General features: G+C 59.3%; 1 protein-coding gene across 4 annotated transcripts; it reads left to right on the forward strand.

Moving 5' to 3' along the window:
• The first annotated feature begins 512 nt into the window (after positions 1-512).
• Positions 513-12971, forward strand: STAT3 (signal transducer and activator of transcription 3). 4 transcript variants are annotated; one of them, XM_071577071.1, is made up of 24 exons: positions 513-613; positions 3726-3875; positions 4482-4626; positions 4788-4886; positions 5196-5291; positions 5376-5457; positions 5842-5936; positions 6136-6287; positions 6748-6906; positions 7005-7097; positions 7771-7830; positions 8120-8149; positions 8265-8358; positions 8441-8488; positions 8617-8700; positions 8786-8884; positions 9024-9159; positions 9385-9437; positions 9525-9619; positions 9886-10025; positions 10367-10582; positions 10786-10828; positions 11161-11273; positions 11351-12971. In XM_071577071.1, exons 2-24 carry the CDS (start codon positions 3748-3750, stop codon positions 11404-11406), a joined length of 2316 nt encoding a protein of 771 aa, XP_071433172.1. In that variant the 5' UTR covers positions 513-613; positions 3726-3747; the 3' UTR covers positions 11407-12971. The 4 variants fall into 4 exon arrangements, with proteins under 4 accessions (XP_071433172.1, XP_071433171.1, XP_071433175.1 ...); XM_071577070.1 differs by having other exon boundaries at positions 3729-3875; XM_071577074.1 differs by having other exon boundaries at positions 3729-3875; positions 10367-10579.
• The last annotated feature ends 586 nt before the right edge of the window (positions 12972-13557 follow it).

Consider the following 13557-nt stretch of genomic DNA (forward strand, 5'->3'; position numbering starts at 1 on the left):
CGAATGGGACCGACCCCCACAGCCCCGAATGGGACCGACCCCCAGTCACAGGAGGGACCGACCCCCACAGCCCCACAGTGGGACCGACCCCCAGTCACAGGAGGGACCGACCCCCACAGCCCCACAGTGGGACCGACCCCCACAGCCCCACAGTGCCCGGTCCCCACGGGGCCGTTCCCCCTTTCCCCACGAGGGGGCGCTGCTCCCGGCGCTGCTCCCGGCGCGGCCCCTTTAAGAGGCGGTGGCGGTCTGGTGACGTCACGGCGCTGCCCGGAACACAGCCGGGTTTCCCGCACGGCTGTTCCCGGCAGTCGCCGCTCCCCCCCCGCGCCGCCCCTGTCCAGCGCCGCCCTGCGGCGGGAGGAGGAGTCTTACGGGAATAGCTGGGGGGGCAGCCCCCGCCGCCGCCCGCCGTGACGCGTCGAGTGGGGGCCGCGCTGATTGGTCGGCGCGGCAGACCCGGGGCGGGGCCGCGGCAGTGCCGCGCCGCCATTGGCCACAGGTGCGGTGACGTCACCGAGGGGCGGGCCCCGGCAGCGGCAGGTCCGTCGGTCGGCACAGCCGGACGCGATCGCCGCCGGCACCGGGAGCGCCGGGAGCGCCGGGAGCGCCGGTGAGCGGGCGGGCCGCCGCTGCTCGGCCCCGGGAGCCGGTGCTCCCGGGACTGACTTGGAGCCGGGGCCGCCCCGCGCGTGGGGGCCGGGCCGGGGTGCGGCGGAACGGGGCGGGAGCGGGGCGGGATAACGCGAGGGGGCCTGTCCCGGCTCCGCCGTCGTCAGAGGCCCAAGCCCTGCGGAGCGGGGTCAGTCCCTGTGGCGGAGCCCGAACCGGCTTCGCGGAGAGAGAAAAGAGTCGGGACCGGCAGCGCGGGAGGAGCTGCCGCCCACCCCGGTCCGGTAGGGCCGGCGGGGTCTGACGCGACCCGGGGGCTTCGGGATTGCGCTGCGAGACGGGCCCGTCGCTCCCCGGTGAAGCTTTTTCTGTTGCTTCCTGTGAGTCTGGTGGAGCTGCTGGAGCGGTGGTGGCAGAGGACAGGAGGAGTGCGGGCTCGGTATCCCCTGCCACAGCGAGGGCTGGTGACAGCTCCTGCAGGGGAAGTTCCGCGGAGCTGGACCCTGGAGAGCTGTGACGGGAACAGGCGGCCATGGCGGGATGGGGGAACTCAGCGCTGTGGGGTCACCCAGAGCTGCCTCCCTTCCCCTCGCAAACCTCTTCATCGCTGTGTTCCGCCTCCGAGGCTGGCTTTGAAATCGCTCCAGAGGAGCGGAGCCAGGTTCTCCTGACAGCCTTTCCAAACTGGCTCTTGTGCTGCTGGAGTAATTGGCTGCTCTGTCAGACAGTTTTCCATCGGGCTGTTGATGGTTGTGTGGAAGCGGTGGCAGCGAGGGACCGGTGTCGGCACAGCTGGGGCTCTGAAGTGGCGGGCTGGGTGTCACCTGTGCTGGCCCTGTGACACTCCCGCTGGTGATGGTGGGACCTGTGCAATGCTGTCAGTGACTGAGCTTCATCCTGCGTGTGTCACTACAGCAGACATGGAGTCCCCAGGCCTTCCAGGGCCTCTCCAGTGACTCCTCTGGGTCACTGCCCCGGGTGTCACTGCTTGTTGTGGGGACAGGGATGGAGGGTGTTCCCAGGTGTGTCCCAGCAATGAGAAGACAGATGGAATAGGCAGTGGCAGCATTGCTTCCAGGACAGGCCAGTTTCGAGTGAGGCTGTCAGACTGGGGAGCTGTCTCAGGTTGCCAGTGGTGCTGCACAGCTTCTCCTGCTCTGCCCTGCAGCGAGATAAAGAAAGATGAACTTTAGCTCTGAGCTACTTTTAGCAGCTTCACTCTGAGCTCTGAACAGCATGTGTACCCCTGGCCTTCTGTCATGCCTTGCTTGGCCCTGGCCATGTTGGCTGCTCCCTGGCGCTGTACCAAAGGCAGAGGAGGGGCAGATGGCAGAGACTGGCAAGCCTGGGGGAGTTGGAAAGGTTCAATGCTCAAATCTTTAGCCACACAGGGGAGGCTTCCTGGCAGCAGGGCCAGCCGGGGAGAGGCTCCTGCGTGAGGTTCCAGGGCTGACACGGTCAGAGCTTCCCTGACACTGGTGACTGCTCCAGGAAGGAGCATCGCAGGGACCCTTTCCCTCCAGGAATGTCGTTCCTGCCTTCTGTGGATGCTGGGAGGAGCTGGAGCCTTGGTGCCTGAGCTGGCTCGTCCTGCAGCTGTTTGTGGCAGTGGGAAGTCTCTGGTTTCTGTCCAAGTGCCGCTGCCGCGTGGCAGTCTGGGAACTTTGCTCTTGACCCTTTGGTGCTCTGCAGATTGTGGCTCCAGCACTGCCCTGAAATACTGGGATTGTGGCTTTCTTGTGAAACGTCTGCTTGGATTAGGGGTCCGGATGTGGCATCTGGTTTGGTTGCTGCAGCTTGACAGGGGAAAGTCCGTGTGCGAACCGCTCGGCACCGGCACTGCCGAGACTGCCCGAGTAGCTGCTCCTGTGCCACGGCACCGGCCTCAGCTCAGGGCTGGGAACGCTGCCGTGGCAGGAGCTGGGCTGGGGCAGCAGCTCCTGCTGTTTCTGGAGATTTGGGGCAGCCCCCCCGTGGGGGTGCCAGCACACAGTGCAGTAGGAAGGGAGGTGGCTGAGCTCAGGGCCAGGCAGGGCACTCCCCACGGGCTGCTGGGTTTTTGCTCTTGCCTGGCCTGTGCATTTGTTGGGTTTTCCCCTCAGCAGCAGGAGCAGCCTCTGGGACTAAGTGAAAGGGCTGGAGCCCCACAGCTGCTGGGGTGGAGGGAGCGCTCCCCGAGCTACTGCAGCTGAGAACCAGCCACAGAGAGCAGAACTCACTGCAGAGTGGCAGCTTTGCTGAGCTGCCCTGCACACAGCCCAGCCTGTGGTTCACAGCCTGGGAGGTCTTGAAGGCTGTGTCACAACAGCCAGGTCTGAGTCCAGGACTGAAGGAGCATCTGTTGTTTTCAGGATCCTCCATGGCCAGTGTCTCTCTCTTGTCCTGTTCACTCATTGCTCCATTGAAAGCAGGTTTGGCTCATGTGAACTTGACTGAGGATTGCACCAGAGGGTTGTGGTTCAAGGTTAATGGCCTGGGACGGCTGCTCCTGCCTTTGAGGCTGTTCAGTGCTGTGAAGCTGTAAAAACCTCTTTAACTCCATGTCAGATGCCAGTGTCTGTCCCTTCCCCGTGCCTCAGCCCACAGAAGATGTTGACCCTTTCCTCAAACCCAGACAAATGGGGAAGGAGTCCCCTGTAGCAAACCTCAGGAGAGCAGGACATGCAGTGATTGCTGTGTTGCTCACCAAAGGAACCTTGGGAAAAGCAAACACTTTTCTGCAGGGAAGTGACTCTGCCTTCACTTCTGAAGCACAGCTGGAGTCCCCTTGTTAGTGTCAGTGGATTTCCATCGATACAAGTCGTGAACTCGAAAATTGCTCCTTCCTTGTTTCTGTAGTTTCCTGGCAGTCTCCGCCTTCCGCACTTACTGTAAGCTCCACAGTTCTTTCCCTGCCGCCCAGCAGGGCTGGCCAGGAGTGCCTGCAAGAGCAAATGAAAGTCTCCTTCCTACCTGTTGCTAGTGACCTACCTGCCCACACCAGCCCTCCTGGAGCCGTGTACCCTGGGCTTGTGCCCTGGCTGTCTGTGGTGCTGGCCCACTCAGCCCTCCCCTAAGGGGTGCAGCAGTCACAGCTGGGTCCTGGCTCTGAGCCACGTGTGTTCCTGTCCCAGCAGGTCTCCGGAGCGGGCCAGGATGGCACAGTGGAACCAGCTGCAGCAGCTCGACACGCGGTACCTGGAGCAGCTCCACCAGCTCTACAGCGACAGCTTCCCTATGGAGCTCCGGCAATTCCTGGCCCCGTGGATTGAGAGCCAGGACTGGTAAGGCCTTGTGAAACTAGTGAAGGGACTTTGCTCAGGACATCCATCCCTGGTGGCAGCAGGGGTCTGGGTGGGCTGGAGGAGCTCTGCTGCTTACCCTGCACCCCAGTTGTGGTGGTTCTGGCCTCCCTCCCTGGGGCTTGTGTGAGGAGGAGTGGGAGTGTGCACAGAGTGGGACTCTGTGCACTGTCAGACCCTGGACCAGGGCAGCTCTGAAGCAGGGGTGTTCCCATCCAGGGGTGGCTTACTCTGATCTCTGTTGTGAATGGGGCTGACACAGAGCACTGATCTCTGGATCCCATCCAGTGAGCACATGGGATGTGCTCTTGAACAAGAGATGCTGGGGTGTGCTGTCTGCCTGGGGCATGGCAAACCTGCGTCCACAGCTTCTGTCTCCCCATCCTTGTGGGCACAGCTACCAGGGGGTTTGTTGGTGTGAGGCGAGTCAGGCCCACTCTGCTTGAACTCAATGATCCTGGACGACTTTTCCAACCTAAATGATTCTGTGACTCTGTAAATTGCACAGGGGATGGCAGGCATGAGCAGAGCCCCCTGCCAGCCCCCTGCCCTGTGCTGGGCACCCAGGGCTCTCCCTCCCTCGCGCAGGGCGTACGCAGCCAGCAAGGAGTCCCACGCCACGCTGGTGTTCCACAACCTGCTGGGGGAGATTGACCAGCAGTACAGCCGCTTCCTGCAGGAGTCCAACGTCCTGTACCAGCACAACCTACGCCGCATCAAGCAGTTCCTGCAGGTGAGCTGGGAGGTGCTGGTTTGGCAGAGGAAGATGCAGGGGGGAGCTGATGGGAGTCCAGCAATCTCCTTGGCACAGCTCACCACTTGCAGCCCTAAAGGGTGTGGAGATGCCAGGGGTTGTCTTGTGCCTGCTAACCACAAGGGTTTGAACCTTTACAGAGCAGGTACTTGGAGAAGCCAATGGAAATCGCTCGCATCGTAGCTCGCTGCCTGTGGGAAGAGTCCCGACTCCTCCAGACAGCTGCCACTGCTGCCCAGGTCAGTGGTCAGGTATTCCAGGGGCTTCATCCTCATTCCCAACAGCCATGACACAGCCTGGGTGCTCTGAGTGGGGGCTGTGAGCTGGGTGCCTCCATCTCTCCTCTCACCCTCATGTGAGTAGTGCCCTGACCCCTGTGCCACCCCAGAGCTGATGATGAAGTGATGCTGATGCCGAAGTGATGCTGATGCCAGCAGCCCTGGCATGTGTTAGGGACAGGATGAAGACCCTGCAGAACCTTCTAAGGCTGGGAGGGAGCATCCCCCGGTCACAGCCCTGTCCTAATGCCCTCCTTGTCCCCTCTGCAGCAAGGGGGACAGGCAACACATCCAACAGCAGCTGTGGTGACAGAGAAGCAGCAGATGCTGGAGCAGCACCTGCAGGATGTCAGGAAGAGAGTGCAGGTACATGTCTGCCTGGGCACCTCCTGCTTTTCCCCAGCACAATGCTTTAGTGCTTTGAATGAATCCACATCTCTTGCCTTGCAGGATCTGGAGCAGAAGATGAAAGTGGTGGAGAATCTCCAGGATGACTTTGATTTTAACTACAAGACTTTGAAAAGCCAAGGAGGTAATGACAACTCATTAGCGTCTTCAAACCACAGTGTGTTCCTGCAAGGAAACTTGCTGGAGGGTGTGTTCCAGCCTCAACTCCCAGCAGGAAGGTGCTCAGGCTCAGGCAAATGCATGGCAATTGGAGAAACCTGATTTTTTGTTTCTGCCACTAATGCTGCCCTTGGGAGAGCTGAACCAGAGTTCTGTGAGCACAGCGGTGGGATGGGAAGAGAATGGTCCCTGTGGGTGCAGGAGAGCTGCCAAAGCCGTGCCAGATTCCTGCTTGGCTGTTGGGAGCTTTCAGGATGACTGCTTTGCCATGGAATTGTTGTGCTTGTGTCTCACTTGGGAGGGCGGGAAGAGTCCATGTGTGTGGCTGAAGCTTCTCACCTCCACACAGACATGCAGGACCTGAACGGGAACAACCAGTCGGTGACCCGGCAGAAGATGCAGCAGCTGGAGCAGATGCTGACGGCACTGGACCAGATGCGCAGGGTATGTGGGGCAACCAGCCCTCCAGATCCCCTCAGGTGCAGATCCTCCTTCTTCAGGGTTGGAGTTTGGTGTTCCTGCGTGGCCAGAACCAGAAGCAGTGCTGGAAACACAACCCTGGGAAACTTCCTTGTCTGTGAATGTGAAACTTGCTGACCTCAGGAGGAGTTGCAGGGTGCTGAAGGTTCTGCTTTCTTGGCAGGGTATAGTGAGTGAGCTGGCTGGACTGCTGTCAGCCATGGAGTATGTGCAGAAGATGCTGGCAGATGAAGAACTGGCAGACTGGAAGAGGCGGCAGCAGATCGCCTGCATTGGTGGCCCACCCAATATCTGCCTGGACCGGCTTGAGAACTGGTGAGAGCTGGCTGGGGCTGTGTCAGTCCCCAGAGCAGTAGTACTCACACATCTGCTGTGGAAATGAGCTCTTTGCCTCTGGAAATATGCTTGCAACATGGCTTCCAATGCCTGCATGTCTCAGTGTAATCCACTGATCACACTAAGCCTTGATGGTGGACACTGGTGCTGGAATGGTGTCCTGGTGTCCTTAGCCCCAGGTCTGGGAGAATCTGAGGCTGCTGGCAAGTTTCTGTTCTTGTGTCTCTGCAAAACTTGGGCATATGCAGGTTTTGTTTGTAATGCATGGCGTAGAAAGGCATACTGGACTGGGAGCCACAGACACACTCCGTTCTCAGCTGGTTTGGTCTCTATTTAACATGCAAAGTGTCCCTTTGGTTGGAAAGAGAAGGGCTCTGCATGCTGGGAAGTGTGCAGGCTTGGCAGCCAGAGCTAATGCTGGTTCTCTCTTCTCCTCTAGGATAACCTCTCTTGCTGAATCACAGCTACAGACCCGACAGCAGATCAAGAAGTTGGAAGAACTCCAGCAGAAAGTGTCCTACAAGGGTGACCCGATTGTCCAGCACCGGCCCATGCTGGAGGAGCGGATTGTGGAGCTGTTCAGGAACCTGATGAAAAGGTGCCAAGGGCAGGCGGGAGCCGTGGGCAGTCCCAGTCTCGGCCGTGGGTGGAGGGTGGGCAGTGAGGTCTGACTGTGGTCTCTGTGCTGTTCCTCAGTGCTTTCGTTGTGGAGAGGCAGCCCTGCATGCCCATGCACCCCGACCGGCCCCTCGTCATCAAGACGGGCGTGCAGTTCACCACCAAAGTCAGGTGGGTGCTGCAGCTGTGGGTGAGGGAGGGTGGAGAGGGATCGCTCTCCAAAGGAGATGCTGGTGCAGATGCAGGCCTCAGCTTACCTGAGGAGCACAGGTGCTGGGAGGGGTGGATCCCAGTAGGATGGATCCCTGCAGGCTGGAATGCTGCCCATGTGACTCAGTGCAGGGCTGGCTGAGGCTTCACTATGTTCCCCTGTTCTGGTAGAGGCAGCCAGTTCTGGTAAATCCTGCTGGGGTGGTGGGCGGTGGAAGTGTCAGTGCATCCCTGGCCAGCTGCTGCTCAGATGGGCCGTGTTCCCTGCCAGCCTCCATGGAGGGAGACTGCTCTGACACTTTGCTTGGAGCTTCCTTATCCTCTCCCAGCTGTCCCCCCATTGCCCCCTTGGCATATGGCAGCCCCTGGCGCAGAGCAGTGTGAAGGGTGTTTATTCAGAGCATGGTATGGGCAGTCACCAGCCTGGACGAGCTCCCCAGGGTGTCCAGTGAAGCATCAGCTCCTCCCTTGTTCTGGGGACAGGTGTCAGGGCTGATGTGGCTCAGACCTTTGTACAGATGGGCCCAGGGATGCTGAAGGAGCTGGTCCATGCTGCTGGCTGCCAGCTGTGCCCAAAGAATAGGAAGTGTTTCCATGAACAGTGTTCACACTCAGTGTCTGTTGACTCTTGCAGGTTGCTGGTCAAGTTTCCAGAGCTAAACTATCAGCTGAAAATCAAAGTCTGCATTGACAAGTGAGTCCTGTGCTCCCTTTCTAGTGGCACTGGGTGGGCTTACTGGGGGCACACTGGCTCCTGCTGCCCTTGACTTGGGCTCCATCTCCACACCAAGGGCCAGTGTGATACCCAGTCAAAGGGGAGGTTGCAGAGTGGCACTGGGTCCTGAGGGTTGTCCCCATGTAGGGGGGACAGCCTAGGGGGCTCCTGGGACTCATGCTGCGATGCAACCGGTGCTGCACACCAGCTGTCTGCTCAGGGTGGGAAGGCCATGGCCATGACCTGGTGTCTCTCTCCCCTTTTCTAGAGACTCTGGGGATGTTGCAGCACTTCGGGGGTAAGTGCAATGTTTGTTTTGGTGTTTTTTCTATACCTGGTTTTATTCCTGGCAAACATCCTATTGCACATTCTCTCCAAGAGGGCCCTGTCAGCCACAGTCTGTCTTTTCCCAGGTCCCGGAAGTTTAACATCCTGGGGACCAACACCAAGGTCATGAACATGGAGGAGTCGAACAATGGCAGCCTCTCTGCAGAGTTCAAGCACCTGGTGGGTACCACGAGCTCCCGGGCTGCTCCTGTTGGGCTGGGTGCTGTCACAGTGTGGTTGCAGCCTGTCCCTCTCTCCACAGACCCTGCGGGAGCAGCGCTGTGGGAACGGAGGCCGAGCCAACTGCGACGTGAGTGGGGGGTGCAGAGCCCTGCCCTGAGATGGGGAGTCTGCAGGCACCAACTGGCACATTGGCAGCTGCCGGGCCAGAGCCAAGCAGCAGTCTGCTGGTGCTCATTGTGTCCCCTTCTACCCTAGGCCTCGCTGATAGTCACCGAGGAGCTGCACCTCATCACCTTTGAGACAGAGGTGTATCACCAGGGGTTGAAGATTGACCTGGAGGTGAGACATAGGTCACTGCCGTGGGCCTGGATGCAGAAGAGTCCTGGGAGATGTCCCAGCCCATGGTCACATCCTCTCTTTGCAGACCCACTCGCTTCCTGTGGTGGTGATCTCCAACATTTGCCAGATGCCCAATGCCTGGGCGTCTATCCTGTGGTACAACATGCTGACCAACAACCCCAAGGTAGGTTTGGCATGGGGAGGCAGCAGGGCAGGTGTCAGGACAGGTGTGTCCCAGGGGGAGAGGGAAGCTGGGACTGGGGCAGGACCTGGCCCTGTTCCTGTCCTGTGTCCCGCTTAGGGCCATGTGTTTCCTGGTGCAGAACGTGAACTTCTTCACCAAGCCACCCATTGGGACCTGGGACCAGGTGGCAGAGGTGCTGAGCTGGCAGTTCTCCTCCACCACAAAGCGTGGCCTCAGCATTGAGCAGCTGACCACACTGGCAGAAAAACTGCTGGGTAAGTGCTGAGTGACCCAGCTGGGTGTCCTGCCTGTCCCTGCTGTCCCTCAGGGTCACTCCCCACCTATACATGCCATCCAGGAGTGAGATCCCATGTTTGGCAAAGAAGCTGTAATTTTCAGTTGTTTGGTTTTCTCCCAAATGCCACAAACCTCGAGTTGTGGAAATGGTGTCTTTGGAAGAATAGCTCTATTTAAATGTTCATGTTTCTGTTCTCTACCAGGACCAGGTGTGAATTACTCTGGCTGTCAGATCACCTGGGCCAAGTTCTGCAAGGTAGAACTCCCCCTCTGCCTCGAACACCTTCCCTTGGCTGTTCCCTTCCCCCAAACTGTGGTCACAGCCTCTCTTCCTTATCCTCAGGAGAACATGGCTGGAAAAGGCTTCTCTTTCTGGGTCTGGCTGGACAACATCATTGACTTGGTGAAGAAGTACATCCTGGCACTGTGGAACGAAGGGTGAGTGCCAGCCCAGAGTCTTTGGCTGGGCTGGGCTTTGGGAGGGGTTCCATGGATCTCGTTTTGAAGGTGTGAGGTGCCTTGTCCAAGTGCACGAAAAAGTATCTACTGGGATGCTTTTTGCTGGTTCAGAGTGAAAACCCAGCTAGGAATCCTTAAAATGTCAGTGGCCAGGCCAGATCCTGCTGCTGAGCAGAGCTGGCAGGGCTCACGTCCTGGAGGGGCTGTACCCATGCCCTGATGAACCTTTGCTTCCTGCTGCCCAGGTACATTATGGGGTTCATCAGCAAGGAGCGGGAGCGAGCCATCCTGAGCACCAAGCCCCCGGGGACCTTCCTGCTGCGCTTCAGTGAGAGCAGCAAGGAGGGAGGCATCACCTTCACATGGGTGGAGAAGGACATCAGTGGTAAGAGCTCTTCCCTTGGTGCTCTGGGTGCCTGGCTGAGCATTCCAGGCTCTTAAGGAGGCTTGGGATAAGACACTTGTCCTTTGTTCCTGTCCCAGCAAGCCCTCCACCTGGGTTAACCCCTGAGCCTGGCTGCCCTTTGCTGGTCTCTGCCTCCTGGGTGTCCCTGCCCATGTGCTGCTGTTGGCATGGTTTTCCATGGCACTGAATCCAGCTGGCACGTCCCAGTCCTGCCCTGTGTTCTGCTGGGTGACCTAAGCCCATCTCGTCCTTGCTGCTCAAGGGGTCTCTGAGGGAGGCTCTGCCTTTGACCTCTGCCAAAATTGTTCTTCCTTGCACAGGGAAGACACAGATCCAGTCAGTGGAGCCTTACACCAAGCAGCAGCTCAACAACATGTCATTTGCGGAGATCATCATGGGCTACAAAATCATGGATGCCACCAACATCCTGGTGTCCCCACTGGTGTACCTGTACCCAGACATCCCCAAGGAGGAGGCGTTCGGGAAGTACTGCCGCTCTGAAAGCCAGGAGCACTCGGAAGCAACAGACTCAGGTAGTTGTTGACTTTCCGTGGCTTGTGTGTCACAGGGAGGCTCCAGGGACAGCACTGGAAGAGCCGTCACCAGCCAGGACCCCTTGCTACCCCTGGATGGCACAGCCACAGTGTGGAACCAGCTGTGGGGTCCCATAGGGTGCAGGCAGGAGGAGAGTGGGGCTCATCCTTGGGTGGCTGCTGACAAGGCTGCTCTCTCCTTGCAGGTGCTGCTCCGTACCTGAAGACCAAGTTCATCTGTGTCACCCCGTGAGTGTTCCTGGGGGGTGTCTGTCAGTGCTTGGCAGGTGTTTGTGTGCTCGGCCTTGCTTGAAGAGTTTCCTTCCTTCCCATCTCTGCCTGGGTTCTGCCCAGGTGCCTTGGGGCTCCCAGCCTGGGCGTAATGGCAGGGCCTGAGCCAGGCACCAGCTGCTGCCCAAACCACAGCCTTGTTCTTCCCCTCTGGGGCCCCTTTCCTCTGGAGAACTGTTTCCTCTGGAGGCTTCTGGCACGGCCCAATGGCCCCTCAGTGGGGAGAGGCGATGAGAGCTTTGGCCGGGCCCTGACTCTGGCGGTTTCTGTGCTTTTCCTCCCTCAAACAGCACCTCCTTCAGCAATACCATCGACCTGCCCATGTCCCCGCGCACCCTGGACTCGCTCATGCAATTCGGCAACAGCAGCGAGGGCGCGGAGGCCACGGCGGGAGGGCAGTTCGGTGAGTCTGGGGGGCTGCAGGGGGCCCTGGACGGGGCCACGCGCCAGCCCCGTAACCTGTGCTGTGTCTGCCCACAGAGTCGCTGACCTTCGACATGGAGCTGACCCCGGAGTGTGCGTCCTCGCCTATGTGAGGGGCTGCCGTGGTGTGTGGGGCCCTCCCGGGCTCGGCCTTCCACCTCCAGAAAGCTCCCCCAGATTTGTCCCACTCGGCCATGGCTGCTCCAGGCCTGTCCTCGGGAGCAGCTGGGGCTGGGTCTGTGCCCACAGTTCCCTGCCTGCCCCAGTGGAGCAGCCCCTCTCTGGCACGGTGCCACTCGTCTGTGGGGCAGAGGGATGAACATTGTTCTAGTTCCTTCATAAGAGTTTTTTATTATTTTTGCTCATTTAAGTGCCTATTTGCCTCCCATCGCAGCCGCAGTTCCTACAAGTGCTTCTGCAGCCCCAGTCCCAGGGTTGGAAGGTTGGAAGTTGCTGCCCTGACTGCCAGAGCCCAAACCCTCAAGAGTTTCTGAGCCTGGATTTGCAGGGGGCATCGGCCATGTGGCAGCTGCCCTTCTGCTGCCCAGAGCTCACAGGGTGTGGGGGGTCTGTCCTCTGCCTCTCCTGCCCTGGTTTTGGCCAGGAGGACCAGCCCAGGGCTCAGAGCTGAAGGGGAATGTGTCTGGGTGCTCCTGCCCTGCTAGGACAAGGCTTACACTGGACTCTGCCTGGGCTCTGGTGGGAGCAGGGATGTTCAGGACCTGCTTGTGCTTGTCTCCATCTTCCTGCTGTGGGTGCGGGGTTCTGCCCAGTGCCAGCAGCCCTGGGCTCCTGCTGGGATGACTGTTGTCCCTGTGGGGCAGAAGCTGCCTAGAGCAGGGCAGTGCTGCCTCCAGGCAGGGGTGCCTGCATATGAGCAGCATTTGCAGCTGGGGCCGGTTTTGGGACCTGGGTATAACCACAGCAGCTGCCCTGGGGCCAGGCTGGGAGCATTGCTGTGCTTCCCATGCTGTGTGAGTTAGACCTGCTGGACCCTGGGGAACTGCTGGAGCCAGCGTGGTCTGCAGTGGGTCACATGGTCTGTTCTTTCCCTCTGGCTTGTGAGGGGGCAGGCACAGGGTCTGCAGCTTCTTGGGGGCTTCATATGACCTTTCTGTTGGAGGCTGGCCCTTACATAATGTGAGAGGGGACCTGAGTTGAAGGGAGCAGATGGACATAGGGAGAGGAACCTGCTGTGGAGCAGCACATGATGGAGAAGTGGGTATTGTGTTGGGCAGGTGTCCCAGCTTTTGGGGGGGTCAGTGCTTGTGATCCTGCATTTACCAGAATGGGAAGAGCCCTTCTGCCCCTTCCATGCAGTGGGCAGACAGACATGGATGAGCACTGGAGAGGAAAGGGAAGTAGTGGAAGAGCTACCGCCTCCCCAAGTTGTATCACAGCCAGCAGGCAGAGAGCCAGAGGACGGCAGGAAGAACTCCTGGGGCTTGTGAGGTCCAGGCCAGCCCCCCTGAACTATGTGGGAGCAGGATGGGAGGTGCGTGGCTGGGCATGGGGATGCTCAGAGGCCATGAGGGCCCTGTGCTCACTGTAGCTGCCTCCAGCCGCAGTCCCTGGAGCCCAGGGCAGCATTCAATATTGTAAAAAATTTTATTTTTTGTATATTTTATTGCTGTATCTACAGGCTTTAACTTTCTCTGAAATAAAGGCCCTGAAATGACATGTTTTGGGGTGTGAACTTGGCCCTGTCTGCAGCACCTGCCTGACCCCACTCCAGGAACTGGGGCCTCCGTCAGTGAAACGTGGCCCTGGTGCTGCAGCTGTGGTTTGCTCGGCATGAACAAGCTCCGGTGCTGCCGATACCTGCCCAGCACGTCTTAACAACTGCCCCTTCTTGGGGGCAGTGGGGGGCTCTTGCGGAGCCTCAACCCACGGCTGCTTTCTCTGCCCCAGAGCTGTGCCTGGGTCTCCTTCAATTGTGTAAAGGAAAGGCTGGTGCCAGCGTGGGAGGACATGGCTGTGCTGGGGCCCTCTGGCTGCTTCCAGCCCAGGGTGCCTGGGGCTGCACCACGACCCCTGCCAGTGCCTCTGCCCTGGGGGTCAGTGGGCTCTTGGGTGGAGGTGACTGGGCTGGAGTTTGGGGCAGCAGGTCCCAGGCTCTGCAGGGCAAGGGGTGTGTGGGTGTGCGGGGCTGGGAGCAAGTTGGCCATAAAGCACCAACATCTGCAGGACCCCTGCAGATCCCACCACAGCACTTGCACGTGTGGCCCTCCACAACTCTACAGAGCACAGTATGGTTCCAGGGT

This window comes from Pithys albifrons, chromosome 25, assembly GCF_047495875.1.
Source record: "Pithys albifrons albifrons isolate INPA30051 chromosome 25, PitAlb_v1, whole genome shotgun sequence".
Classification (NCBI taxonomy): domain Eukaryota; kingdom Metazoa; phylum Chordata; class Aves; order Passeriformes; family Thamnophilidae; genus Pithys; species Pithys albifrons.